Source organism: Mauremys mutica, unplaced genomic scaffold (assembly GCF_020497125.1).
Source record: "Mauremys mutica isolate MM-2020 ecotype Southern unplaced genomic scaffold, ASM2049712v1 Super-Scaffold_100393, whole genome shotgun sequence".
In the NCBI taxonomy this organism is placed as follows: Eukaryota; Metazoa; Chordata; order Testudines; family Geoemydidae; genus Mauremys; species Mauremys mutica.
In genome coordinates, this window is record NW_025423328.1 from 115,396 (window position 1) to 141,850 (window position 26,455).

Consider the following 26,455-nt stretch of genomic DNA (forward strand, 5'->3'; position numbering starts at 1 on the left):
TATAGCAATGTCAGGAGTGTGAGAATTGTGAGACACCTATATTCTGCCAAAAGCCCTAGCATGGTCACCATTATACTAGCATGAAAATGCTTCTGCCGGTGTAGCTTATTTCACTCGTTGAACTCCTGTGAGCCATTGGTTCCCAAAGTGGGATCCCTGGGTCTCTGCTGATACATTGTTGTTATGTGGAGATCTGTACTTTGAGCCAGGGCCAAAACATTCTGGCACTTTTGCTATATGGATGATGCCATTTTATTCTCAAAATGGCATCCTGCACATAGCATGACCTCTCATGCACCAGACATGAGTGGTGGGAGCTTTCCAGTAGTACTGCCCTTGCCCATTAAGTATATTGCACCCCCTCACTCCCCTTTGAGGGCTTAGAATTACTTTTTCTGCCACAGATGTCAAGACTCAACACTTCTACAAGATAAGAAAGTAATAACCCATTTAGGGGAAACAGAAATACAGATCAAGTGAAGTAGGTTTTCAGGACTCTATGGTGGATATGGGAACTGAGCCTAGGGAATCCTGAGACCAGTAAACTCAACTGTGTGTGGGCTTGTGCTTTTGTGTCATAATAAACCTAGCTAATATACATAAGTTTCATGTTGTTGTTTTAGGAAATGAAAGGAATCTAGGCTATTTAGGTGCCAAAGGGGACCTTGGTGAAAAAAAGTTTGGGAACCACTGATGTATAAACTATATCAGCAAAAGACAAAAGCTCTTTTTTTGCCAGTGTAAGCTTTACATATGTTAGGAGGGTTTGCCAGTGTAACTGCACCAGCAAATCTTTCTAATATAGACTTGGCCTTATGGGATGGAAATCTCTCTCTCTGAAATGTCCATCTTTTCCTCCTAATCTTCAGTATACACCAATCTGTGAGGAAGAGACTTGTTATCTTTCAGGAAATGATCAGCTGAGCACCACTATCTATGCATAAAGAAACAATATTCATTTTACTATCAGGAAGCTACAGTGATATCCTAAGGCCTGGTCTGCACTTAAAAATGTGATCAACTAGCTGCATTGCTTGGGTGTGAGAAACCCCTTCCATCACTGTAGGAAGCACCTTCATCATGGGTTCTGCAGCAGCACAGCTGCAGCAACCGTGATGTAGATGTGGCCCAAATCTGTTTCTTAATGTCATCTGACCACAGCTGTCTGTTCCCCCCTCGAATCATGCTAAAGAAGTTCTGTCTCTGTCTTTAGACACACCCAGAGGCTTCAGGACAGGAGGTATGACCTGGTGTGTTCTGTTGCTTGGCATATAGCAATTGGTTACTAAAAATGGCTGAATTGTCCCGCCAATAAGTTTTGTGGGTACATTCTTGTTCTCTGGAATTTGAAAAGTGCTATCTGCTAGAGATCTACAGATGTACCGTATATACTTGATCATAAGCCGGTTCGTTTATAAGCCGACTCCCCCAAGATGGATAAGTAAAAAATGGAAAATTTTTGTGACCCATTCATAAGCCAACCCTATAATTCAGGGATCGGCAAACTTTGGCTCCCGGGCCATCAGGATAAGCTGCTGGCGGGCCAAGACGGTTTGTTTATCTTGAGCATCCGCATGCATGGAGGTAAACCTAAGTAAACAAAGTGTCCCGGCGCACCAGCTGCTTACCCTGATGGGCCGAGACAGCAACTGGTGGGGAAATTTGGGAGCGGGGGGAAGAGAAGCTGAGAGTCAGGGGATTAACCCCTGTGACCACCCCCCACATGACCCCATCCCTAGCTTGGGACCCCACAGTCTCCCCATCCCATCCCTTCCCACCTTAGCTGGGGCACACTAGGGGCGGGCCCGGTGGTGTTGCAGCAGCCTGCTCCAGTGGGCGGGGCCAGGCAGTGCGGTGGCAGCCTGCCAGCCACAGAGCTGCAGCTGCTTCAGAGGCTGAGGGGAGAGCAGTGTGGCCAGAAGCAGAGAGACTCTGGCCCCACTTGTTCCCTTCTGTCTCTGTTGACTGTGCTGCTTCTCCTTGCCCCCTCTGTTGGAGGGAGGGGCTGTGTCCCACCTTTCCCTCTCTATACCCATTCATAAGCCAACCCCCTTCTCTGGTGGTTTCCTTTTTTACTAAAAAAATTCGGTTTATGAACGAATATATAGGGTAAATGGAATGGTGCTCGGCCTAGTTGATAACCTTGATTAACTTTCCCTAATGGGGATTTTTATTTCTGCTTTTCTTGCCTCCTCAATATATTCTGGAAGGGTGAATGCTAATAACTGAACATAGATTACACAGTAATTAGGTTTTAAGTCATTCTTGTAATGTTTTGGTTTGTCACTTCCAAAAAACACCAAATGAAAAACATATTTTTGAGGCGGTTCTAACAACTCAGAATTAACTGTGTCCCATGGAACTCCTCCTTCCCATAGAATGGATGCAGTAATTGAATAGAAGCCTAAGAGGGAGTGTTATGAGTATATTATGCAACGTTTCTCGGTGAAGAATTTTCAATATTTAAAGTAATAAAATGAAAAGCAATGGTCAGTCGTGATATTTAGCTATATATAAACAATATGCCAATACTCCTTTCTTTTAAGCATATTTCATTGCATTCTTTCTTGAGTCTTATACTACTTGACAATAATGAAACAGTAAATTAAATTTTCTGTGATTATAAGGGAGACAGTTGTTTCTGTGTGTGTTGCACCTTCAACTGCTTTCCATTTCCAGCTCATTTGAATGCTTTAATCTTTCTCTTGGTTATGCTATACTTGCAGACTAATATTAAACAGTCTTGCGTGCATTGTTAATAGGCCTGGCTTTAACTTTAGCCTAGAGCAGGGGTAGGCAACCTATGGCACATGTGCCGAAGGCGACACACGAGCTGATTTTCACTGGCACTCACACTGCCCGGGTCCTGGCCACCGGGCTGGGCGGGGGGGTCTGCATTTTAATTTAATTTTAAATTAAACTTCTTAAACATTTTAAAACCCTTATTTACTGTATATACAACAATAGTTTAGCTATATATTATAGATTTATAGAAAGAGACCTTCTAAAAATTTTAAAATATATTTCTGGCACGCAAAACCTTAAATTAGAGTGAATAAATGAAGACTCGGCACACCCCTGGCCTAGAGACTAACCTGTTCGAAGAGTTGTCTCAATGGACAACTCATTGACTGTTCAGTGGATTTCTAGGGTGTTATCACTTAATCAAGATGCTAACACAATAAAGAAAAGCTGTATAGAGGATTAGATGGCTAGGGGATTGGTAATGGCCAGTTACACAGAGCTTTTACATCTTAAACATCAGTTAAGTCAAGTCTACGTTGTTAGTGACTGAAAGTCACTACATCTGGCGTTTGAGTGGTCTGAGTAATTGTTGAGTCTCTGTTCAGTTCGTAGTGGACAGGGGTAGACAAAGATGACCATACCCTTCTGCCATTCTTGGAGTAGATTTCCTAGGTCATAGTTGAAGTATATCAATGGAAATGGATGGGGAAGCTTGTAGTGTTGCTGACTTCTGTATGTATGTCCTCTGGATAAATAGGGGAACACGTTGTCCATTGTTGGTCTGGAACCACTCACAAGCACTAAATATATATTACATTGAAACAAAAGTTTCATTTTACCATGTAGAGATGTCCAGTAATTATATTCAGGGCTGTCAAAGGTTTGTGACTCATGGATGCTTGACAAGCCTGGCACTGGAGAGCCTATTTGGCAAGACTCGGAGGACTGGGGCTCTTTCCATGCACTCTGGTGCAGACAGTTTCAGCTGCTCAATTTCATCATCTGATACAGTTTAACTGTTAAGGTTCTAAGGCCTTGGTAGAGTTTTGTCAACAAAAGTTATGTCGCTTTAATAAAAGTGCTCCTTGTGTCTGCAGAGCGCATCCACACTATGTTCCTTGTGTCTGCAGAGTGTGTCGATGCAGAGAAAAGTGCACTGTGGGTAGCTATCCCACTGTGCAAATAGCTGAAGGGTGCTTTGGGAAGGGTTTGCAATGCCTCATGGGGCAGGTACAGCATCACGTGTTGCAGGTTTCTCAATCCCATTGTTCCTTGGGCATCGTACTAGATTGCCAGCTGCTTTTCAACTGAAGTGTATGTCGGGGGAGGGAATGTTTGACTGGAGCGTGTGTGTTGTGGGAGTGTATATGTGAGAGAGACAGTTTGTGTGTCTGAGGGAGAGTGTCAGCATGCTGTCTCTAAGTTCAGACAGCAGCCTGAACTACCAATCTTGGGGGAGGGGAACACCCTCCCATATCAGCCCTCGCCCTCCCCTCCTTGCACAGCAGAGCAGTCTCTCTCCTCCCCACACCCTGCAGCAGCAGCAGCAACAGCCTGCTCTGCCTGCCTGCCTCTGGGCGGCATCCACTGGCTCCCTTGCCCCAGGCCCCCTGAATCCTCTGGGTGGCCCTGCCCAGTGTGTGTGAGGAGCCGGGGAGGGAGGGAAACGGGGTCCCCTGAAGCCGAGCCCCAGCTGCGATGGTGGCGAGAGGGGCTCCCGGATTGTGTGAGGAGGTGAGCGGCCGGCTGGGTTCGTCGGTGCTGAGCAGGTAGCCCCCCAGCCGGAGACTTGCCTTCCCGCCCCCCGGGGCTGGGCCAGGGCACCGTGAGGCTGAAGCGCAGCAGGTCCGGGGGCCTCTCCAGGTCCTTGGCCACCAGCATGTCGGGGGTAAGGGCGGTGAGCGCGAACTGATCCACCTTGGCCACCAGCAGTGCTGCGAAGCCCAGGGAGGGGGCCGTGTTCTTCGCGCCGCCCCGTAGCCGCGCACCGCCACCTGGAAGTACTCCCGCTCCGTGCTGCCCAGCAGCTCCACCCGCATGGGGACAGAGTCGCAGCTGGGCCAGGGCTCGGCTGCAGTGTGCTGGTAGTGGAACCCACGTTTGGGGGGGAGCCCAGTGCTGGGGCAACAGGGGGTGTGAGTGGGGGGGCACCGGTGGGTAGGAGGGGGAGCTCATGTAGCCGGGAACCGCAACCCGAACTACATCTCCCAGCCTCCCCCGGGGCGCTCCCGCCCTCTCCAGCCCAGGTAAGGGAGGGGTCAGCATGTAAAACTGCGCATGCTCCGTGCGAGCCCTGCTGGGGGTAGGAGAATAAAGCTGCCGCTGCCGCCTCCGTGTGAACCGGTGAGTGAGAGACCCCCGGGGGGCGGGCGGGAGGGAGGGAAACTGACTCTGCCCCGGGGAACCTGGGAGAAGCCTCGGAGCTGCCTCGGCCCCAGGGGAGCTGCAGCAGGATCCGCCGCGGCACCGCTGGGATTGGGGGGGCAGAGCGCTGTGGGGGGAGGGGGGTGTCAGGCAGGGAGGGGAGAAGCCGGAGTTGGGGGGGGGGGGTTGAACTGTCTCTGGGCAGCCAGGAAATTCCCGGGGGGGGGGGAGTTAATTGGATCCTGTCCCTGTTTGTGCCTCTCGCCCCCAATACAAATTCTCTCTAGTTCTGCCCCTTTTCTCTCTCTGTGTCTCACACGTGGCTATAAGATCTGGGGAGATTCCCCCCCCCCTCCCCCTCCAATGATCCACTCTCTCGGCTCCCCTGATTTTCCCCGGTCTCTCCATAATCCTGATTTTCCACCTTCAGTTGCATAGTTTGTGACACGTTTTCTCTGCAGATCTCAAAGACTGATACAAAATACCCTAAACACTTGCCCCACTTGGCAAAGAAAATCTCAGCTTTACACCTTTTCTCAGCTTCTTGAATACGGATATAAAATGTTTGCAACTGGTGCCTATTTCCTCTCTATTCATTTAACAAATATGAGGTAAAATCTGAGTGTTTCACATCAATATCAACAACAGATATAAAATCCCTCTGATTTTCCACTTTCTTCTCTCTAAATTGCAAAAATGGATCCAAAATGGCTCAGATTTCCAGCCTTTGTCTTTCATTTCTATGTTATCATCAAATGTCAATTAAAAATTCTTTCATGTTTGGGGCTGTTCCCCATGTTTCTAAATCCCAGCAACACTGTTGCTGGGGGGGGGGGGGTCTTTGTGGGGAGATTTCGGAGCTGAAGGAGCATTGTGGTGGGGGAGGTGTTTGGGTGGCTGGACAGGGGCTACTCTAGTCAGGTTGGTGCGTTCTGGAGATTTGGGGTTTGGGGGGGTGGTTCTGATGTGCCCAGCCCTGAGGCTGTGGGTCCTGGAGGTGGGTATTGCTGGGGGTCTGTTGGTTGCAGAACAGCAAAGGTGGGTGTCTCTTGGGGATGCTGTGCCAGGGGCTCTGTCTGGGCTTCCCCCACTGGCTCCTGGGATCGTTGCCATGCTCAGGCCCCTTGGCCGCCCCGTACCCGGGACCTGCAGATACAGCGACGCGAAGGCGGCGGCGTAGACGGTGGCCAGGTCGCCCAGGAGCAGCTGCCGGGCCACGTGCGGCGGCTCCCCCATGGCGCGCGGCGGCGGCGGGAACGAGACTCCGCCTCCGCGCACCCGACACGTCCCCGGCCTGCACGCTCCCAAGTACCCGCCCCAGCGCTGGGGAGACACGCCCCCTCCGTGGCGTCACCGCGCTCGCCTCACGCGCTGACTGACTTCACCGCTCTGAGCGGGAAAAACAAAATGGTGGCCGGGCTCGGGGGCGGAGCGGAGCTGTTCCCCCCCGTGCTGCGGGGTGCGTGTGGTACGGTCTTGGTGCAACACCCCCCCAGCCCCGTCCCGTGGTACGGTCTGGACACCCCAATGCCTCGCCCCCCCCCCTCCCGGTATGGTACTGCCCGGGAACCGGGGCGGGGGGTTCTGTCAGGGCGGGACGTGTTCCGGGAGGTCCCGTCACATAACCGAATCTTTCCTTGCTGGACTCCGGGCCAGTCCTGGAGGGTCGGTAACCCTGCGGGGTTCTGTGGGGATGGAGGGGTGCTGGGGGGCGGGGGCTAGAGCTGAGGGGGCAGAGCTGAGGGGCTGCACAGAGCTGTGTGGGGATGGGGCAGAGCTGGGGGTTGCTGTGGGAATGGGGGGCACAGAGCTGTGGAGGGCAGAGCTGGGGTGTGGGGATGGGGCAGAGCTGAGATGGGTGCTGTGGGGATGGGAGGCCAGAGCTTGGGGGGTGTTTAGGGGCCAGAGTGTGTGTGTGGGGGTGATGCTGTGGGGAAAACCCCAGTCTGGTATCAGGGTCTTCCCCAAGATACACAAACCATCCTGAGTCTCATGTATCCCTGGAAAGACCCTGGTTCCTTTATCCTTGTCCCCTTTTGCACCTGCGTATCATGATCGGACTGCGTCCTAGGGCAGTGGTTCTCAACCATTCCAGACTACTGTACCCCTTTCAGGAGTCTGTTCTGCTTTGCATACCCCAAGCTTTACTTCACTTCAAAACTTACAAAATCAGACTCAAAATACAGACGTGTCACAGCACACTAGTACTGAAAAATTGCTGACTTTCTCATTTGTACCATATAATTATAAAATAAATTGGAATAGATGTATATTATACTTGCATTTCAATGTATATAGAGCAGTAGAAACAAGACATTGTGTGAAATTTTTGTTGGTACTGACTTCGCTAGTGCTTTTTATGTAGCCTGTTGTAAAACTAGGCAAATCTCTAGATGAGTTGATGTACTCCCTGGAAGACCTCTGTGTACCCCCAGAGGTACATGTACCCCTGGTTGAGAACCACTGATCTAGGGTCTGACCCCTCCCTGAGCCCTTATCACTCCACCTTGTCATATTCCTTGCCCCCCCCCCCCCTTCCATCTTTGCTCCTGGGTCTGACCCCTTCTGATGGAGTAGAGACTGTCTGTGTGGGGGATGGGAGAGCCGGAGAGGACTTTAGGTGAGGGACAGGACCTGAGCCTGTAACCTGAGCTAGGCAGGGAAGAGGGGAGGTCAGCACCTTTGCCTGGGAAGCTAGACAAAGGCAGAAGGCCAAGTGGAGAGGGTTGGGTCAGTTTTGTTTTGGGGCTGGGGGGTGCAGTGCAGGGAATCCCAAGCTGGGAACTAAGCTCCCTGCACCCCCAGAAGGACCAGATTGAGAGGTCCTGGCTCTGCCCACAAGGTCTGCTGTAGCCGTTCCTGTTGTTCAATAAACCTGTTTTAGTGGCTGGCTGAGAGTTACTGAGAGTCCCAGGAAGAGGGGTGCAGAGTCGGACTCCCCCACACTCCGTGACACCCCTCAATCCCTCTCTGACAGCTAGATGGATACTGCAGTCCTGTATGACACCGGCTAAAAAATGGGGAGGCGAGGCACTATCCAGGGTCCGGGCAGGATAGGAGAGGCACATGGGATGGGATGGCTTTGAAGAGAACATTCAGGTGTGCAGTGAATGTCAGCTTTTTCTTCCTGTAATGTAAGAAGTTCCTGTGTGATGCCCAAATTCAGAGTAGTCAGGCCATGAGTGAGCCTGCACCTGTGTAAAAACAACGAGGAGTCATGGCACCTAGAGACTAACACATTTATTTGAGCATAAGCTTTTGTGGGCTATAACCCACTTCATCAGATGCATGGAGTGAAAAATACAGTAGGCAGGTGTACATACACAGCACATGAAAAGATGGGAGTTGCCTTACCAAGTGAGGGGGTCAGTGCTAACGAGGCCAGTTCAATCAGGGTGGATGTGGCCCATTCCCTACAGTTGACAAGAAGGTGTGAGTATCAACAGAGGGAAAATTACTTTTTGTACCAGACTGGGTCCTTAGACCCAGGAGTCGGGTCACATGTGTGCTTAACTGTTTGCAAAATTGGAGCTCAGGTTTGCAGATTAACCAGCCCAACAAGGCCATAATTCCGACTAGGTGCTGCTAATGTATAAATAATAAAATCAGTAATTTATGCTACATGCTTCACTTTTTTTCACTGGGATTTCTAGTCAGTTTCATGGTCAGGTTTGTTTGTTTACAGACATTTGTGTAGGTCTAAAATATAAATATTTTTATTTGTAGGTTCTCAGACACTAGCTTACTCTTACCCTGTGTTGTGACAACACAGGGGAATGTTTATGTCAGAGCAAAGCCATTTTTTGTTTGAATTACAACATTTTGATTGGCCTCAGGTTTTACAAAAGCTGACATTTTATAAAAACAAAATTGGAGCCAGCTTTGAGCTGAGTGCATCCCATTAAATGACTACAGGCCACAAATGACAGTGTTGTCAGAAAACAGATGGACCTGTGTCCCCCTTGTGTCCCCTACTGACTGTAGGCTTGTCTGCCTGGCTCCTGGATGAAATGTAACTTCTTGCACTTCTAGGGATTTGTTACAATGGAGAATGTGGAGTCACGCTTCCTGCACCTTCTGCAGCCCATCCGAGATCTCACAAAGAACTGGGAGGTGGATGTGGCAGCCCAGCTGGGGGAGTATCTGGAGGAGGTAAGGTAATCTTTCCATCCACGAAGACCAGGGTAGCGGGGAGGAGTGTCGGTATCCAAGTGCCACAGTGTGTCCATGCAGCTGGAATTCCTAGCATGTGGCGCTCGTTTCGATCCCTAATGTTCCTGTCCCTTAGGCCAGCCCTGCCACGTTGTCACTGGCTTTAAACTCTAAATATCAAGTTCTGGACCTCAGATCTTTTCCTTTTGCTCCCTGCCCTCCCTGTGAAGTGCTCCTGGATCCACAGGAGCTTTAGAAAAGATGCTCTGCACAGCACAGACCTGTTCCTTGGAGAACCATTGCCACCTGTGGAAGAGCTGCAGCCCCAAAGATTACAAGAGAATGCGGTGGGAAAAGTCTTGCATTCTCCATTCACCCCTCTCATCTCGCCTCCCAGGTGCCACTGCAGGTTTGCTGTGGGGCCAGGGCTTCGTCCCCTCCAAAGTCTCTCTTCCTGCTGTGTTGTCTCTCCAACCCAGTCTGTAAAATCAGCTTGTGTCTTCCCGTGTGCGTGTTCTGCAGCTGGACCAGATCTGCATTTCCTTCGACGGCGGCCAAACCACCATGAACTTCATAGAGGCGGCTCTGCTGATCCAGGGTTCTGCCTGCATCTACAGCAAGAAGGTGGGGAAGCCGAGGGGAACTGCTGTGCTCACTCCTGCTGCCCCTGCAAGGCTGGGAGGAGAGCTTCTGTGGGGTTTGCCAGCTGCGGGCTTGGGCAGTGGGTGCTTTGGGGAGTTTTGCTTGACTCTGAAAGGGTTAAGCCAGCTGCACAGGTGCTGATGTCTACCGTTTCAGGGCTACATTTAATACATCACCCAGCCCCCACTGTGGCTGCTCCCGTCTCTGTCTGTATATGGACATGCAGCCTGCAGAAGCTACAAGTCTCGCCACATAGTACTTTGTTCCTCAGGCAAAATGCTCCCCGATGCTGGAGTTCAGGCTGAAAGTGCCAAGACCTGGTGAGAACACTGAAGTGATCAAGGGGCCTCTTCAGGAACCCCCGTTTACCCTAGACCCAAACTGAGGCAGCCTCCCTGAGATCCTTGCCTCCCGGCCTCTAACCTTCTGGCCTTGTTTTGGCAGGTGGAATATCTCTACTCTCTTGTTTACCAGGCCCTCGACTTCATCTCCAACAAAAAGTAAGTCAAGATTTTCCTTCTCCGTGAGGTTGCCTCTTGCAAAGTCTGTCTGGGCTTAGTACGGGGGGCTCCTACCATGACTTCCCCAGCCCAGCTCAGCAGGCTCATGCATCTCGTTCTGACTGGCAGCTCCTGTCCTTTTTATCACTGTCACGCTTCTTTGCCCCTCCCTAGTCTCTTCCAAGCAAGGGTCTTGTAGCACTTTGGAAACACTAACTAATCCTTCCAACACCCTTTCCTTAGATATAGGTAAATTATCCTACATATGTGGGGGGCAGGGATAGCTCAGTGGCTTGAGCATTGGCCTGCTAAGCCCAGGTTTGTGAGTTCAATCCTTGAGGGGGCCACTTAGGGGAAAAATCAGTACTTGGTGCTGCTAGTGAAGGCATAGGGCTGGACTCAGGGACCTTTCAGGGTCCCTTCCAGTTCTATGAGATCGGTATAGCCCCCTTTTGCAGGTGGGAAGCGAGGTGACTTACCCAAGTCTACAGAGGAAGTCCCCCGCAGAGCGGGGAATAGCCCCAGCGTCCTGACTCCCTGCTCAGATCATAAGGAGCAAAGATCATAAGGCTCGCTCTTTATCTGGTTTTAAACTGTTGTCATCCAGGACAATCTCGGTGGTTATTTTTTGCTGGTTTTAACGCTAGGCTCCAGTCCTGCAAAAGGATCCTCCCGGGATAATGTTGAAGTCAGTGGGTCTCTGTGCAGGCACGAGGTGGGGATCCAGCTGTAGGACTGGGGCCTGAGCTGATGTGATCACAATGCAGGCCGGTGAGTGGAGGTATTAAATAGGAGGATCTAGGCAGTGTGGCTGAATAGGCCGCCGGGGGTGTGTGTGTGTGTGTGTGTTTAGTAGCAGTTTTCAAATGTAGCATGTCGCCTCTTTAGTAATTTTTCCATCCCCGTATATCCCCATTCTGACTGGCCCATGCTCAGTCCAGGTCTTCAGTTAAGCGAGGAGAGATCTGTTTAGGGTGGACAGCAGTGGCTGTTCTGAAAGAGAAATCCCCCCAGACGGGTGAAGCTCTGCCAATGGCTCTGACTTTGAACAGGCACTTGGCTCCAGCCACACAAACTGACCTCTGAAATGGAATTCCCTTTGGGCTCCTCTCAGCCAGAGGCCTGGCTCAGCAGGGGCACTTGCTAGGGCAGACGTGGGCAAACTACGGCCTGCGGGCCACATCCAGTCTGAGGGTAGGGCCGGCTCCAGACACCAGCTACCAAGCACGTGCTTGGGGCGGCACCTTGGGACGAGGCGGCGATCGGGCTTTGTTTTTGGTTTTTTTTGGTTCGGCCGGGCGGCGCTGGGGGGGGGGGCAGGGCGTGGGAGGCGGGGCGCCATGCTGGAGGGGCGGGGACTTCGGTGGCGCGGCGCTCCGAGGGAGCGGGGACTTGGGCGGTGCGGCGCTCGGGGGGGCGGGGCAGGGACTTGGGCGGCACGACGCGACGCTCGGGGGGGGGGCGCTCTTTGTTTTCGCTTGGGGCGGCAAAAATGTTAGAGCCGGCCCTGCCTGTGGGACCATCGTGCCCGGCCCCTGAGATCCTGGCAGGGGAGCCTAGTCCCCGGCCCCTCCCCTCCCCCACAGCCACACCACCATGCTGACTGTACTCTGGCCCGCCTCTCCCACTGGGCAGCGTGAGGCGCGCAGCCGGCTCTGGCCTGGTGTCATGGCTGCGAGCTCCTGCCGCTGGTAAGGGGGCGGGGAGTGGGGGGGTTGGGTAAGAGTGGGAGGTCTTGTGGGGGGAGGAGGGGGTGGTTGGATGGGGCGGAGGTTCTGGGGGAGTGGTCAGGGGATGGGGAACAGGGAGGGTTGGGAGTGGGAGTTCCGAGGGGCCTGTCAGGGGGTGAGGATGTGGCTAGGGGTCGGGAGGGCAGTCAGGGAGCAGGGGGTATTTGGATGGGTTGGAGGTTCTGAGGGGGGCAGTCGGGGGTGGGAAGTGGGAGGGGGCAGATAGGGGGTGGGGGCCAGGCTGTTTGGGGGGGCAGAGCCTTGCGCAACCCCGATGTGGCCCTCAGGCCAAAACGTTTGCCCACCCCTGTGCTAGGGCCTTGCTGATGCGGGATGGGCCAGAGCCAACAGGGCAGGGTGCTGCTGGTGTTGCAGGGAGCTGGAACTGCTAGAAATGGAGGCTGTTAAAGGTTCTCTCCAAGCTGCGGGCTGGCTGCCTCGAAGTGAAACGTGCCCTCCGCTTCCCCTTCCCCGTTCCCTGATGGAAACGGAATCGACTCAACGAGCAGGGGATTTGCTGGCCAGGCCTAAGCCCCCCTCCCCACTGCAGCCAGATCCCATTTCCTCTGAGCCACTTGCGCCCCTGCACGGGAGTGGTGGGCTCCAGCTCTGAGCCAGGCCTGCATATAGGAACCAAGTGCACGTTAGGTGGCTCCCCTCAGAAGAATAACATACTGACGTGGCTGTCTCCCCCCTGGGCTATTCAACGCTGGGCCCTTCTATAGCACTTCACAAGGACCAAAGAGGCCCCGGTAGCTTTATCTGCCGCCCACTCCTGGGCTGGAGGGGACCTGTTACATCCCTGTGTCTGTTGTCAGAGTAGCTGGGCAACCCCCAGCACACCCACCAGTGACTCAGACATCCCCGGCTCTGCCCCAGGAAACTGCCCAGCTGACAATAATGGTTTTAGAAAACTCCAGTGCCCTCTTGTGTTTTTTCCCTCCCTGACCCAGGCGGGACAAACAGCCTACGTCCATGGGGGAGGACGGCACCGACACTGACGTGAGCGCTGGGCCCAGGACGGAGGAGGAGGAGGTAAGACAGCAGGTGTGGTGTGCGTCCTCCTGTGTGCAGTCCCTCTGTGTGCCAGCAGGAGGAGTGCGGGCAGTATCCCAGCAGCCTCTGCCTGGCGTGTGCTAGGCACCGGGCTGGTAGGTTAAATGGTGGTGGGTGACCTGAGGCTGCAGACTCAGGCACCAAGTCTAATTGTGCCCTGCCTGATTAGCTGCTATGATCACTTGCCAGCAGGCCAGTCCCAAACTGCTCTTCTCTGGCTACGGGGTATTTAGCTTCCACAGCACTTGCCCCTGCCCCAAACACCCTGGGCCTGAGGGTTTGGTCTCTACAGCTTTGTCTGAACTTATGGTGGTGAGTCGAGCACAGACACACCTGTAGCTACACACCAGCGGGAAAGGCTCCTGCAGTGGGGAGGCAGCGGGGACCTGCCGGGGCTTTTCCCCGCTGGCAGAACCGTTCACCGCGGCGGGGAAAGGCTCTTGCAGTGGGGAGGCAGCGGGGACCTGCCGGGGCTTTTCCCCGATGGCAGAACCGTTCACCGCGGCGGGGAAAGGCTCCTGCAGTGGGGAGGCAGCGGGGACCTGCCGGGGCTTTTCCCCGCTGGCAGAACCGTTCACCGCGGCGGGGAAAGGCTCCTGCAGTGGGGAGGCAGCGGGGACCTGCCGGGGCTTTTCCCCACTGGCAGAACCGTTCACCGCGGCAGGGAAAGGCTCCTGCAGTGGGGAGGCAGCAGGACACTGCACTGCTAAAAGTAGCAGTGTGGACGTGGGAGGCCCTGCTTGGGCGTGTTTATACCCAGGGCTCAGGCCTGTGGGGAACTGTATTCTACTTGCCTAAGTCGTGTCTACGCTGCTAGCTGGGCGTGCAGTATCTGTACTCTACACGCCACCGTAAGTGTAGCCTTATAGCATTCCCCCCTTCACCTCGTGGGACAGAGCCCTCGGCCTCTGCAGTCCTCCAGCTCCACCCCAGAGACTGAACGCTTGACCTCCATAGCTCTCTCCCTCCCAGGAGGTGGAGGGCTGCCCGCTGAAGGGGGTGTGAATGCTTGCCTGGCTGGGAGAGCCTTTTGCAGGTGCCCCATACAGCTGTAATGGCTAACCAGCAGCGCTGCTTGGTGGAGCCTGGCGTGCCGCCCTCGGCGGAGCAGTGGCTGCCCTGTGGAGATGAAAGGTTCCCAGCTCCAAGGCCCCTGAGAGCGAGGGACATTTCTCAGGGCCTGTTGAGGCTCGCAGGCTTGTGTGTGTGTGTGTGTGTGTGTGTCACTGCCTCTATAAAGATACCAGTGTATCAGTGAATTCTGCGGCTATCCCCAAACTCACTGTCCACCATGTTCTAAGGCATTTTTGCTAAGAGGCTAGCTTGAATTGGAAAGAGTTTGCCACCAAGTATCTGGGAGCCCACAGTCCCTGTGCACCGCTTGGAGAGCTCCTACTGGCTCTCTGCCTCCTCTCGGTCCCAGGTTCAGGTGCAGATGTGCAGAACTGTTCTCGTTTGGATCAGGGTAGACTGGGCCTGGGACAAGGAGTCAGGAGTCACTCCATGACTTTGGACGTGTCACTTCCCTCCCCTGTGGCCCAGAGACCCCGACCTGCCTTCGGGGGCACTGTGGGGATCAGCAGAGTGTCTGTACGGCATGTCAGAGAGAGACAGCTCTCTGTGCGAAGTGCTCCATCTTACTGCTCTCGCTCTGCAGTTCCTTTCATTGGATGACATCAAGGACACCAACGTGGTGAGCTTGGACATGAAGAAAGATCACCAGCCTAATGTAAGTGACGTGGTCCCCGTCCTTCATGCCCCTCTCATGTCCCTCCTGCCTCCTGATCTGGGGGTTTCCGAGACTAGAGTCTGCCGTGTCCAGTGTGCCAGCTTGCGCACCCCAGCACCCCCTGTAACTGAGCAGTGCTGCTAGGGGAGACCTCTGCCAGCGAGGGAGTAGTTCCAGGCATTCCTGCAGCCAGAACCCTCCTCAGCAGCAAGTGGTGACACACGGTGGGTACCAATGGCTGCCATCTGGCTGTTTGTACCCTGGCAGGATGGTGCTGCCCAGCACCCAGCCTGCCTTGATAGTCCTGAGAAGCAGATGAAAACACTCTCTGTATGTGTGAACGCTTCTTCTTGGCTGCAAGGGCCCTGTCCGTGGAGTGCAGCCGGGCCCCTCTCTTCCCGCGATGGGCAGCTGGGATCATGCTGTCCTATCTTTGCAGACTGTGAACATTGTCCCCTTGACGCCGATGGCCCTGGTACCCCCAGAGGAGACAGAAAAGAAGGACAACCCCCTGTTCAGGTAATGGCTTCCCTCGTAACGCCTTTCAGTCACTCCTCTCCTGCCATCTGCTTTCTGTCTCGCTTGGATTTTCTCACCACTGGTGTTAGGGTCTGGCCCTGCTCAACATCTTCATTAACGAGCTAGAGGAGGGAGAACAGCAGGGGGAGGGAAATAATCCAGAGGGCTCCAGCGAGTTCAGAGATGTGGGCAGGACATCGCATGAGATTCCTCATGGGAAACGCAACTGGGGGAAGAACAATCATGCAAGGACAAGCCTGGGGATCAGCCAGGGACCGTCAGGATTGGAGGCGGGAGAGTGAGAAGCCAATCCGACGTGAGATTGCCATGTGAGATGGGCCACCATGAGCCTGGGCTGATAGAGGCCTTGCGTCCTGGAGCAGGGAGGGGATAGCTCCCTTCTGCCTGGCTCCGGGGAGATCCTAGCTGGGATTCTGGCCCCATTGTATTGGAAAGGGGGGGTGTCATAAACAGATAGTTAAGGGTTAAGGTTTCCTTTACCTGTAAAGGGTTAACAAGCTCAGTAACCTGACGGACACCTGACCAGAGGACCAATCAAGGGACACGATAATTTCAAATCTCTCTGGAGGGAAGGCTTTGTTTGTGTTCTTTGTTAGATCCAAACAGAGAACAACCCCCAAAGAGGGGCCAGACGTATATCCAGGCTCTCCAAGCTTCCTGAAGTATTCTCTTCTATTCAGTATAGTGAGTATTAGAAAGGCGGATTAGTCGTCTTCTAATTAATTTCTGTATTTGCAAATGTGTGTTTGCTGGAGAAATCTCTTTATTTCTGTTACTTTTGATTATTCTGAGAAAGGCGGGGGGGGGGGGAGTCCCTCTCGGTTTATAAGCTAGACCCTGTAATATTTTCATCCTGGTGTTACAGAGATAGCGTAGAGGCAGCAAAGAATCCTGTGGCACCTTATAGACTAACAGACGTTTTGCAGCATGAGCTTTCGTGGGTGAATACCCACTTCTTCGGATGCAAGTAGTGGAAATTTCCAGGGGCAGGTTTATATAAGCAAGCAAGAAGCAAGATAGAGATAACGAGGTTAGTTCAATCAGGGAGGATGAGGCCCTGTTCTAGCAGTTGAGTGAAAACCAAGGGAGGAGAAACTGGTTCTGTAGTTGGCAAGCCATTCACAGTCTTTGTTTAATCCTGAGCTGATGGTGTCAAATTTGCAGATGAACTGGAGCTCAGCAGTTTCTCTTTGAAGTCTGGTCCTGAAGTTTTTTTGCTGCAGGATGGCCACCTTAAGATCTGCTATTGTGTGGCCAGGGAGGTTGAAGTGTTCTCCTACAGGTTTTTTGTATATTGCCATTCCTAATATCTGATTTGTGTCCATTTATCCTTTTCCTTAGAGACTGTCCAGTTTGGCCGATGTACTTAGCAGAGGGGCATTGCTGGCATATGATGGCATATATTACATTGGTGGACGTGCAGGTGAATGAACCGGTGATGGTGTGGCTGATCTGGTTAGGTCCTGTGATGGTGTCGCTGGTGTAGATATGTGGGCAGAGTTGGCATCGAGGTTTGTTGCATGGATTGGTTCCTGAGTTAGAGTTACTATGGTGCGGTGTGCAGTTACTGGTGAGAATATGCTTCAGGTTGGCAGGTTGTCTGTGGGCGAGGACTGGCCTGCCACCCAAGGCCTGTGAAAGTGTGGGATCATTGTCCAGGAGATAGTGTACTATTTCTTTCTTTTAATAAAATCTGTTCTTTTTAGAACCTGATTGATTTCTTCCCTTGTTTGGAATTTCAGGGGAAGAGGGGCGGGGGGGGGAAGGGAATCCCTCTTTGTTTGATTCAAGGAGTTTGACTCAAGGTGATCTCTCCCGACGGCTAAGGGAGGGGGAGGTGGGGGAATGGGCTATTTCCCTTTGTGTTAAGATCCAAGGAGTTTGGATCGGTGTTCCCCAGGGAAAGTTTTGGGGGAACAGGGAGTGTGCTAGACACTGGAATTTCTAGCTGGTGGCAGCATAACCAGATCTAAACTAGGATTTAAGTTTAGAGGAGTCCATGCAGGTCCCCATCTTGTGGACGCTAAAGTTCAAAGTGGGGAATAAACCTATGACAGGGGGTCTATGCAGGGGTGGGTGCAGTTCAGAGAGTAACAAAGCGTTTTGGGGTGCAGAGGGAGAGATGAGCAGAGCTAAACCTGTCCTGTCTCGCTAAGCAACAGGGGGATGTGACACCAGCCTGTGCTGCTTAGAAGAGCGTGGGCAGCCTGGAGACAAGGAGATCTTGGTCTCCCTTATGTAGCCTCCCCCCTCCCCCCCCGCTAGGATCTGAGCCAACAAGAAATCCCATTCTGTGCTGGCTTGGGGATGTGACTGGGCTCAATGGGACCCAGCGGGTCTCTCCCAGGTCTCGGTCTCTTTCCCTTCTTCCCGGCACCCCATGCGACCTTTTACGAACCCATGCTCTGGCTGCACCCTGGAAACCAGCGATGGTGCTGGGTCAGAGCTGTTCTAACGCCCTCTTTCTCCTCTCAGCCGGAAGGGGGAGATCCTGGCCAGCCGGAAGGATTTCCGCATGAACACGTGCACCCCTCACGCCAGCGGAGCCTTCATGCTGGAGCTGGCGGGCCTCTCACCCACGCAGTGCTTCCAAGCAAGACGCCAGGCTGGGGACCTTGGCAGTGCTACAGGTGCAGGATTGGGCTGGGGATCTCCCCTTACCCTCCCATAGCCACTCCAAAGACCTCCTGGGAGGGGATGTGGGAGGTGCAGAGTCCATGGGAGAGGCCGACCTGAGGGGTATGGGGGAAGCTGGCTATACAAGCCAGCCTTGGTCACCAACCCAGCAGCTATTCAAGGGGGGTCCTCAGGGAGCCAAGGGCTGAGACCCCAGTGGGGTGATGCTTGGGGGACATCATTAACAAGTCTCTCCCTCTCCCCCGATTCTGCCTCATCCCTGCCAGGAGGGCAGACTGCCGCCCCGGGATCTGGAAACGCGCCCATGGAGGTCAGTGCCTGTGAGACTCCTGTCCCAGTCTTGAACTTCTCTGAAAATGAAGGTGAGATGCGGCCAGTTTGCTGTGTGAGATCCAGGGTGCTGGCGGGCTTTGAGTGGGGTGGCACCCCCATAGCATAGGCCCAGCAGGTTGGTTCCTAACCACAGGGGTCACTGGGGATGCTCGAGTTCTGCCTGGCCTATGTTATGAATGAAACCAAGTCTTGTTCTCTCAAGAGTTGCAGCCTTCAAAGGGGGTTGGTTTCCAGAATGGAAGGAGAGGTTCCCTCTCGGGAGCAGGGAGGGTGGAAGATGGGTGGCTTTCCAGGGGCTGTTCCTACTCTGGTTGTGGCCCCATGGATGGAAAGGGAACCAGGAGTGACTGTGCCCCTCTCTGGTAGGCGCTGTGGCACCAGACGGGGGTGGTGGTGGTGATGACGATGATGCAGGAGGAGGAGGAGGTGATTTCTTGCCTGATGCCCCAGAAGGGGGCGTGGAGACCAGTCCTGCTGCTGTCGAGCACATTCATCAGCAGAAGGTAGGAGAAGGGCCGTCGTCGTGGGGGCGGCATGGGGAGATGGGGCTGCCGCACTCACCCCTGTCCAGCAGCCTGGGGTCCCCACAGGCCCAGCTGATCACTCTCGCCTCTGTACGATGCTTCAGGAAACTAACTGCTTTGTTCTCTGTCTGCTAGAGTGTGCCCGAGGGCAAGGGGTACATGCTGCGGGAACGGGCCCCGGCCGTGGAGCCCAGTGTCCACATCAAGGTGAGAGAGGTCTGTAGGGACACATCCAGAGGGGCAGCAGAGTCCCTTTGGGAATATGAGCAGTTCCCAGATAGTAACTCAGGTGGAGGCTGGTGATCTGGGAGCCACTGTGTATGCCAGGGAGCCGCTCCCTATGGGCACAGGCCCTAGAGCTCATCGCTGTGGGTCCTGAACTGGCTGCCTAAGCCATGCTTTGGTGAGACGGGGTGCTCCCTGCCTGCTCAGGGCGGGGGACTGCCGTGGGGAATCGAGTGGGAACTGGCAGCCTGGCCACCGAGCTGTCCCATTCACCGTTCACTCACGTTCTGTGCCAGGAGATGCTGGATCCGTGGCGAAGCCTTGACCCCTTTGACAACTCTGAGGATAAGCCCTTTAAGAAAGGTAACGGGGGGCCAGCTGATGGGTGGCTTGGCCTGGCTGCTCTCCGGGGTTTAGCAGCTGCTTGACCATAGCAGGGCCTGGGATGATATCCTAGCCTGGGTGTTTAGCCCCCGGAAGCAGGAACCACTGGAAGGGCGCCTGTGCTGTGAGCAGGGAAGCCCCCATCTTAGCGCCTCCTGCTGTCCATGGAGACCGTTCCCCCTAGATGGGGGTGGCTAGTGGAGTGAACGTGGCTGCCCCATCCTGAGCTGAGCCGTGCGACCCGGAGACAGTGTCCCTGGCTGCCTGGACCGGAGCACCCAGCCAGAGAGCGGCTGCAGCCCAGGCTGTCAGATATTCTGGGCTGCACTTTGACACCCTGATGCTGTAAAGCAAAGGGGCCTTCCTCCTTCCTGGCCAGCCCCAAACCCGTCTCCCCAGGCACTTGCAGGATTGCTCCGTGCTGGGAAGAGGGTGGTGTCAGGCCCCAGCAGCACGTCTTCCAGTGCAACAGAGCCACAGAGCGTGCGGAGCTGCCTCTGAAGTGGAAGACAGATCCAGCGGGGACTGTGCTTACAGACAGTGGTTTCCCCAGGAATTGAAATTAGGGGGGGTGTTCGAATTTACAAGGGGGGTATCAGGACCAATGAGATATATAAAAGAGATATAAATAAAGTAAAATGTTTTTGTTAGGATTATGCAAATTTAACATAAGAATAATTCAAGTTAAACCAAAACACATAACAGGTCTAGATTTCTAAAAAAATATACATTTAAAAAAAAGTATTTAATTTAAAATTGACTTTTGAAAAGTATCAGAGGGGTAGCCGTGTTAGTCTGGTTCTGTAGAAGCAGCAAAGAATCCTGTGGCACCTTATAGACTAACAGAAGTTTTGCAGCATGAGCTTTCGTGGGTGAATACCCACTTCTTCGGATGCAAGCAGTGGAAATTTCCAGGGACAGGTGTGTATATATAAGCAAGCAAGAAGCAAGCTAGAGATAACGAGGTTAGATCGATCAGGGAGGATGGGGCCCTGTTCCAGCAGCTGAGGTGTGAAAACCAAGGGAGGAGAAACTGGTTTCTGTAATGGGCAAGCCATTCACAGTCTTTGTTTAGTCCTAAGCTGATGGTGTTAAATTTGCAGATGAACTGGAGCTCAGCAGTTTCTCTTTGAAGTCTGGTCCTAAAGTTTTTTTTTTGTAGGATGGCCACCTTAAAATCTGCTATTGTGTGGCCAGGGAGGTTGAAGTGTTCTCCTACAGGTTTTTGTATATTGCCATTCCTAATGTCTGATTTGTGTCCATTTATCCTTTTCCTTAGAGACTGTCCAGATTGGCCAATGTACATAGCAGAGGGGCATTGCATGGCATATGATGGCATATATTACATTGGTGGACGTGCAGGTGAATGAACCGGTGATGGTGTGGCTGATCTGGTTAGGTCCTGTGATGGTGTTGCTGGTGTAGATATGTGGGCAGAGTTGGCATCGAGGTTTGTTGCATGGGTTGGTTCCTGAGCTAGAGTTACTATGGTGCGGTGTGCAGTTGTTGGTGAGAATATGCTTCAGGTTGGCAGGTTGTCTGTGGGCGAGGACTGGCCTGCCACCCAAGGCCTGTGAAAGTGTGGGATCATTGTCCAGGATGGGTTGTAGATCCCTGATGATGCGTTGGAGGGGTTTGAGCTGGGGACTGTATGTGATGGCCAGTGGAGTCCTGTTGGTTTCTTTCTTGGGTTTGTCTTGCAGAAGGAGGTTTCTGGGTACACATCTGGCTCTGTTGATCTGTTTCCTTATTTCCTCGTGTGGGTACTGTAGTCTTGAGAATGCTTGGTGGAGATTTTCTAGGTGTTGGTCTCTGTCTGTGGGGTTAGAGTAGATACGGTTGTACCTCAGTGCTTGGCTGTAGACAATGGATCTTGTGGTGTGCCCGGGATGGAAGCTGGAGGCATGAAGGTAGGCATAGCGGTCGGTAGGTTTTCGGTATAGGGTTGGTGTTAATGTGACCACCACTTATTTTGCACCGTGGTGTCTAGGAAGTGGACCTCCCGTGTAGATAGGTCCTGGCTGAGGTTGATGGAGGGGTGGAATCTGTTGAAATCATGGTGGAATTTTTCCAGAGTCTCCTTCCCATGGGGCCAGATGATGAAGAGGTCATCAATGTAGCGTAGGTAGAGAAGGGGCGTGAGTGGACGGGAGCTGAGGAAGCGTTGTTCCAGGTCGGCCATAAAAAATATTGGCATATTGTGGGGCCATGCGGGTGCCCATAGCAGTGCCACTGATCTGGAGATATATATTGTCATTAAATTTGAAATAGTTGTGTGTGAGGATAAAGGCACAGAGCTCAGCAACCAGTTGTGCTGTGGCATCATCAGGGATACTGTTCCTGATAGCTTGTATTCCATCAGTGTGTGGGATGTTTGTGTAGAGAGCCTCTACATCCATGGTGGCTAGGATGGTGTTTTCTGGAAGGTCACCAATGCATTGTAGTTTCCTCAGGAAGTCAGTGGTGTCACGGAGATAGCTGGGAGTGCTGGTAACATAGGGTCTGAGTAGAGAGTCCACATATCCAGACAGTCCTTCAGTGAGAGTTCCAATGCCAGAGATGATGGGGCGTCCAGGATTTCCGGGTTTGTGGATCTTGGGTAGTAGATAGAATAACCCTGGTCGGGGTTCTAAGGGTACGTCGATTTGTTCCGGTGCTAGTGTAGGGAGTGTCCTGAGTAGATGGTGCAGTTTCTTAGTGTATTCCTCAGTGGGATCTGAGGGAAGTAGCCTGTAAAATTTGGTATTGGAGAGTTGTCTGGCGGCCTCCTTTTGGTAGTCAGACCTGTTCATGATGACAACAGCACCTCCTTTATCAGCCTCTTTGATTATAATGTCAGGATGGTTTCTGAGGCTGTGGATGGCATTGCGTTCTGCACGACTTAGGTTGTGAGGCAAGCGATGTTGTTTTTCCACAATTTCTGCCTGTGCACGTCGGCGGAAGCATTCAATGTATAGGTCCAGACTGTCATTTCGACCCTCAGGAGGAGTCCATGTGGAGTTCTTCTTCTTGTGCTGTTGGTGGGAGGGTAACTGTGTATCAGTGCGCTGTTCAGTGGTTGTCCTGGAAGTATTCTTTGAGTCGGAGACGGCGAAAGTAGGCTTCCAGATCGCCACAGAACTGTATCATGTTGGTGGTGGTGGCAGGGCAGAAAGAGAGTCCCCGAGATAGGACAGACTGTTCTTCTGGGCTGAGTGTGTGGCTGGATAGATTGACGATATTGCTGGGTGGGTTAGGGGTATCACGGTTGTGGCCCCATGTGGCAGGTAGGAGTTTAGACAGCTTACAGTCCTTTTTTCCTTTTTAGAGAGGTGAAGTGGGTAATGTAGATCTCCTGTCTTATTTTAGTGAAGTCCGTTTGTATGGAAGTTTGGTTATTGATGAGAGTCTCTAGGTTGGAGAGCTCTTTTTTGAAAAGTAAGCCATCATGGGGTAAGAGGAAAGTCCTCTCATGGATCAGTAACTGGTTAAAAGATGGGAAACAAAGGGTAGGAATAAATTACCAGTTTTCAGAATGGAGAGAGATAAATAGTGGTATCCCTGAGGGGTCGGTACTGGGACCAGTGCTGTTCAACATATTCATAAATGATCTGGAAAAATGGGTAAACAGTGAGGTGGCAAAATTTGCAGATGATACAAAACTATTCAAGATAGTTAAGTCCCAGGCAGACTGCGAAGAATTACAAAGGGATCTCATAAAACTGGGTGACTGGGCAACAAAAATGGCAGATGAAATTTAATGTTGATAAATGCAAAGTAATGTACATTGGAAAACAATCTCAACTATACATACAAAATGAAGGAGTCTGAATTAGCTGTTAACACTCAAGAAAGATCTTGCAGTCATTGTGGATAGTTCTCTGAAAACATCCACTCAGTGTGCAGCGGCAGTCGGAGATTCCCAACATTCTGTTTGATTTTTAAAAAGAAACAGGAGCACTTGTGGCACCTTAGAAAACTAACAAATTTATTTGAGCATAAGCTTTCGTGGGCTACAGTCCACTTCATCGGATGTAGCCCACGAAAGCTTATGTTCTTTTTGCAATACAGACTAACATGGCTGCTACTCTGAAACCTTTGCTTTTTTAAGAAAGGGATAGATAATAAGACAGAAAATATCATATTGCCTCTATATAAATCCATGGTACATGCACACCTTGAATAGTGTGTGTAGATCTGGTCACCCATCCTAAAAAATATATATTGGAATTGGAAAAGGTACAGAGATGGGCAACTAAAATGATGAGGGGTATGAAACAGGAGGAGAGATTAAAGTGACTGGGAATTTTCAGCTTAGAAAAGAGAATGACTAATGGGGATATGAATAGAGGTCTACAAAATCTTGACTGGTGCGAAGAAAGTGAATAAGGAAATTTTATTTAATCCTTCACACAACACAAGAACTAGCAGTCACCCAATGAAATTAATAGGCAGCAGATTTAAAAAAAAACAAAAGGAAGTATTTCTTCACACAATATAAAGTCAACCCAGGGAACTCTTTGCCAGGGGATGCTGTGAAGACCAAAACTATAACAGGATTTTTAAAAAGAACTAGATAAATTCCTGGAGAACAGGTCCATCTGTGGCTATTAGCCAGGATGAGAGGGATGCAACGCCATGCTCTGAGTGTTCCTAGCCTGTTTGCCAGAAGCTGGGAATGGGCAACAGGGGATGGATCACTTGATGATTCCCTGTTCTGTTCATTCCCTCTGAAGCACCTGGCCTTGACCACTGTTGTAAGACAGGGTACTGGGCCAGTATGACCATTCTTATGTAAAAATTAATTATAATAAAAATGTTTAGTACAGAGACTCCCCAACATAATGACCTCCCAAGATAGCAACAATGTGAGATAACAACCTTGGCAAATACTGCATTTTAAAAATCTTGGCCTACTGGGAAACATATTTATATAAGTTTCCATTCCCAGTCACAAATCCAGCATTCTGGAGCAAAGTGACTAAAATATAGTCCAACAAACAAATGTTTATTTAACTTGCCCCCTCACTTTTCCCTCCACCGCAATCCACTCACCGGTGTTGTCCTTGGTCAGTGGAGACTCAGAGTTCAGAGGTGCTTTCACGTGAGTACACCTCCCAGGTGTGGGACAAAAAGGCACAGTTTGCTCTGGCCATAGGCTGTTCGTTGTGCCACTGTTTCACTCCACCCACTCTGTTGCCAATGGCCCTGCACAGTCACCTTCTGCTGTCACCTACCACTGTGACCTCTGTGAGTTGGTCTCTTGAGGTTCCACCAGTTCTCAGTGATTTCAGCTGAGACCTCAGTGCGGGAACCTCGCTGCTAGTACAGTCTGGGCTGTCTCTTACACAAAAACACTGTATCCACAGGAACACTGTCCCCACAACAGGACTAAGCACTTAGAGCTGATTGTCAGTGATTTCAGCTGCAGTGGTCACTTAATAGAACAAAAGACTATCTATGGAGCCTAATCAGCTCTGTCTTTAAACAGTGGAGAGGGACAGGTCCCCACCCTCTCTCTTGATGCCTTCAAATCATCACAGACTAAGTACAGTTCTACTGCCCTTTACTCATACAATAAGAACATTATTTCATCCCCCCTTCCCCCCACATTCAAGTGGTTTGTAACCCAACCCCAGCCAAAATCTATCACTTGGACAAACACAGCTCTGTTTGCTGGATACCTAGGTAGATTAGGTGTGAATGTAAATATAAACTGGCCCTGAAGCCTTAGCCCCCAGCTCATCACTAGCTGTCAGGGAGAACTCATTTAGACTTTGCTTACAAATCATTTGAAATTATTAGGTTGGCCAACGTCACCAAAATGAATGCACTGACATCATAAAAAAACAGCTGTATAAGGAAGCAAGGAAGCTAGTCTATGTTCATACTTTTCAAATCTATTGATACACATATTTTATCATACACTGGTAATAAGCTTTTAAAGTGTGGATTAATGTTTCAGTTTAAATTCATATTTCCAAACAGTCACTAAATTGGTATGTAACTAGCTCACAAAACTGGGGGGGGGGGGGGGTGTAGGGAAATCACTGCTTACAGACCTTGTCCTGAGTCCTGCGGCATGTGACTGTATGGCTGGGTGTCAGTGGCTGCTAACGCACACTCAGCCGCCCAGGGGTCTCCCAAGAATCTGCACCTGGTGCTGGTGGCTGCAGAGACTGGCAGAGCCCACCCCCTGCTTCCTTCCTTTCCCCCATCCACTGTGACTGCAGCTTACTCCCTTCTCTGCACCCGGCTCCAGGCAGACCCTTCACGGTGCCACATGACCTGGACACACACACCAGAGACTCTCGCATTGCCCGTCGTAGTAGAACTGCACTGTGGAGACTGTCAGGGGAAAAGGTGGGGGCTTGCAAGCCTGGGGAGGGGGTTTGAAATCATGGGACAGGTCATTCTAGTTGGGCGTTCTCGCCAAAATGATCGGCAGTGAAAACACTTAATGGTGCTGACATTTAAATATCGGTGTCATCGTGATTCAGAAGTCGGATCTAATAGGAGGAATGGTACAGAGCTATTGGGTTCAGGACTGTCCCTGCAGACTCAGGCAGATACAGCGTGCATCAGTTAAGCGAGTGGTTCACATTGTCCTGGTTTTTCTCTAAAGCTAAGGGCCCACATGCATCCTATAAATGAAAACTAATTCTCTGGAACCACTGTTCCGTTGCCAGGGATGCAGTGCTCATGGGCCCTGCCTGTAGGGGAAGGTTTCTTCCCAACATCTCTCTGTTACTCTGGTTTCTGTTCCTTATACGTTGTTCCCTGCCTAATAGAATTGTGGGTGTTCTCATCTACAGATACTTGTCTGGTCCTTTCTGAGCTCAGTAAGGTCACTGCTACGAGAGGACTGAGCGCGGCACGTGGCGTTTCCTCTCATCAGTGGCTGCCCTTTGCTCA

The 26,455-nt window shown here is 51.8% G+C and overlaps 1 protein-coding gene across 1 annotated transcript; it reads left to right on the forward strand.

Moving 5' to 3' along the window:
• Positions 1–9,153: 9,153 nt before the first annotated feature.
• LOC123361158 (condensin-2 complex subunit H2-like) lies at positions 9,154–25,903 on the forward strand (the record flags this gene model as incomplete). Its single annotated transcript, XM_045001320.1, has 12 exons — positions 9,154–9,261; positions 9,784–9,885; positions 10,348–10,403; positions 13,087–13,168; positions 14,847–14,918; positions 15,358–15,437; positions 17,934–18,088; positions 18,362–18,457; positions 18,795–18,931; positions 19,088–19,159; positions 19,474–19,540; positions 25,803–25,903. Coding segments are annotated over exons 1-12 (1,128 nt in total), but the record flags the coding sequence as incomplete, so codon positions are not given.
• Positions 25,904–26,455: the final 552 nt, after the last annotated feature.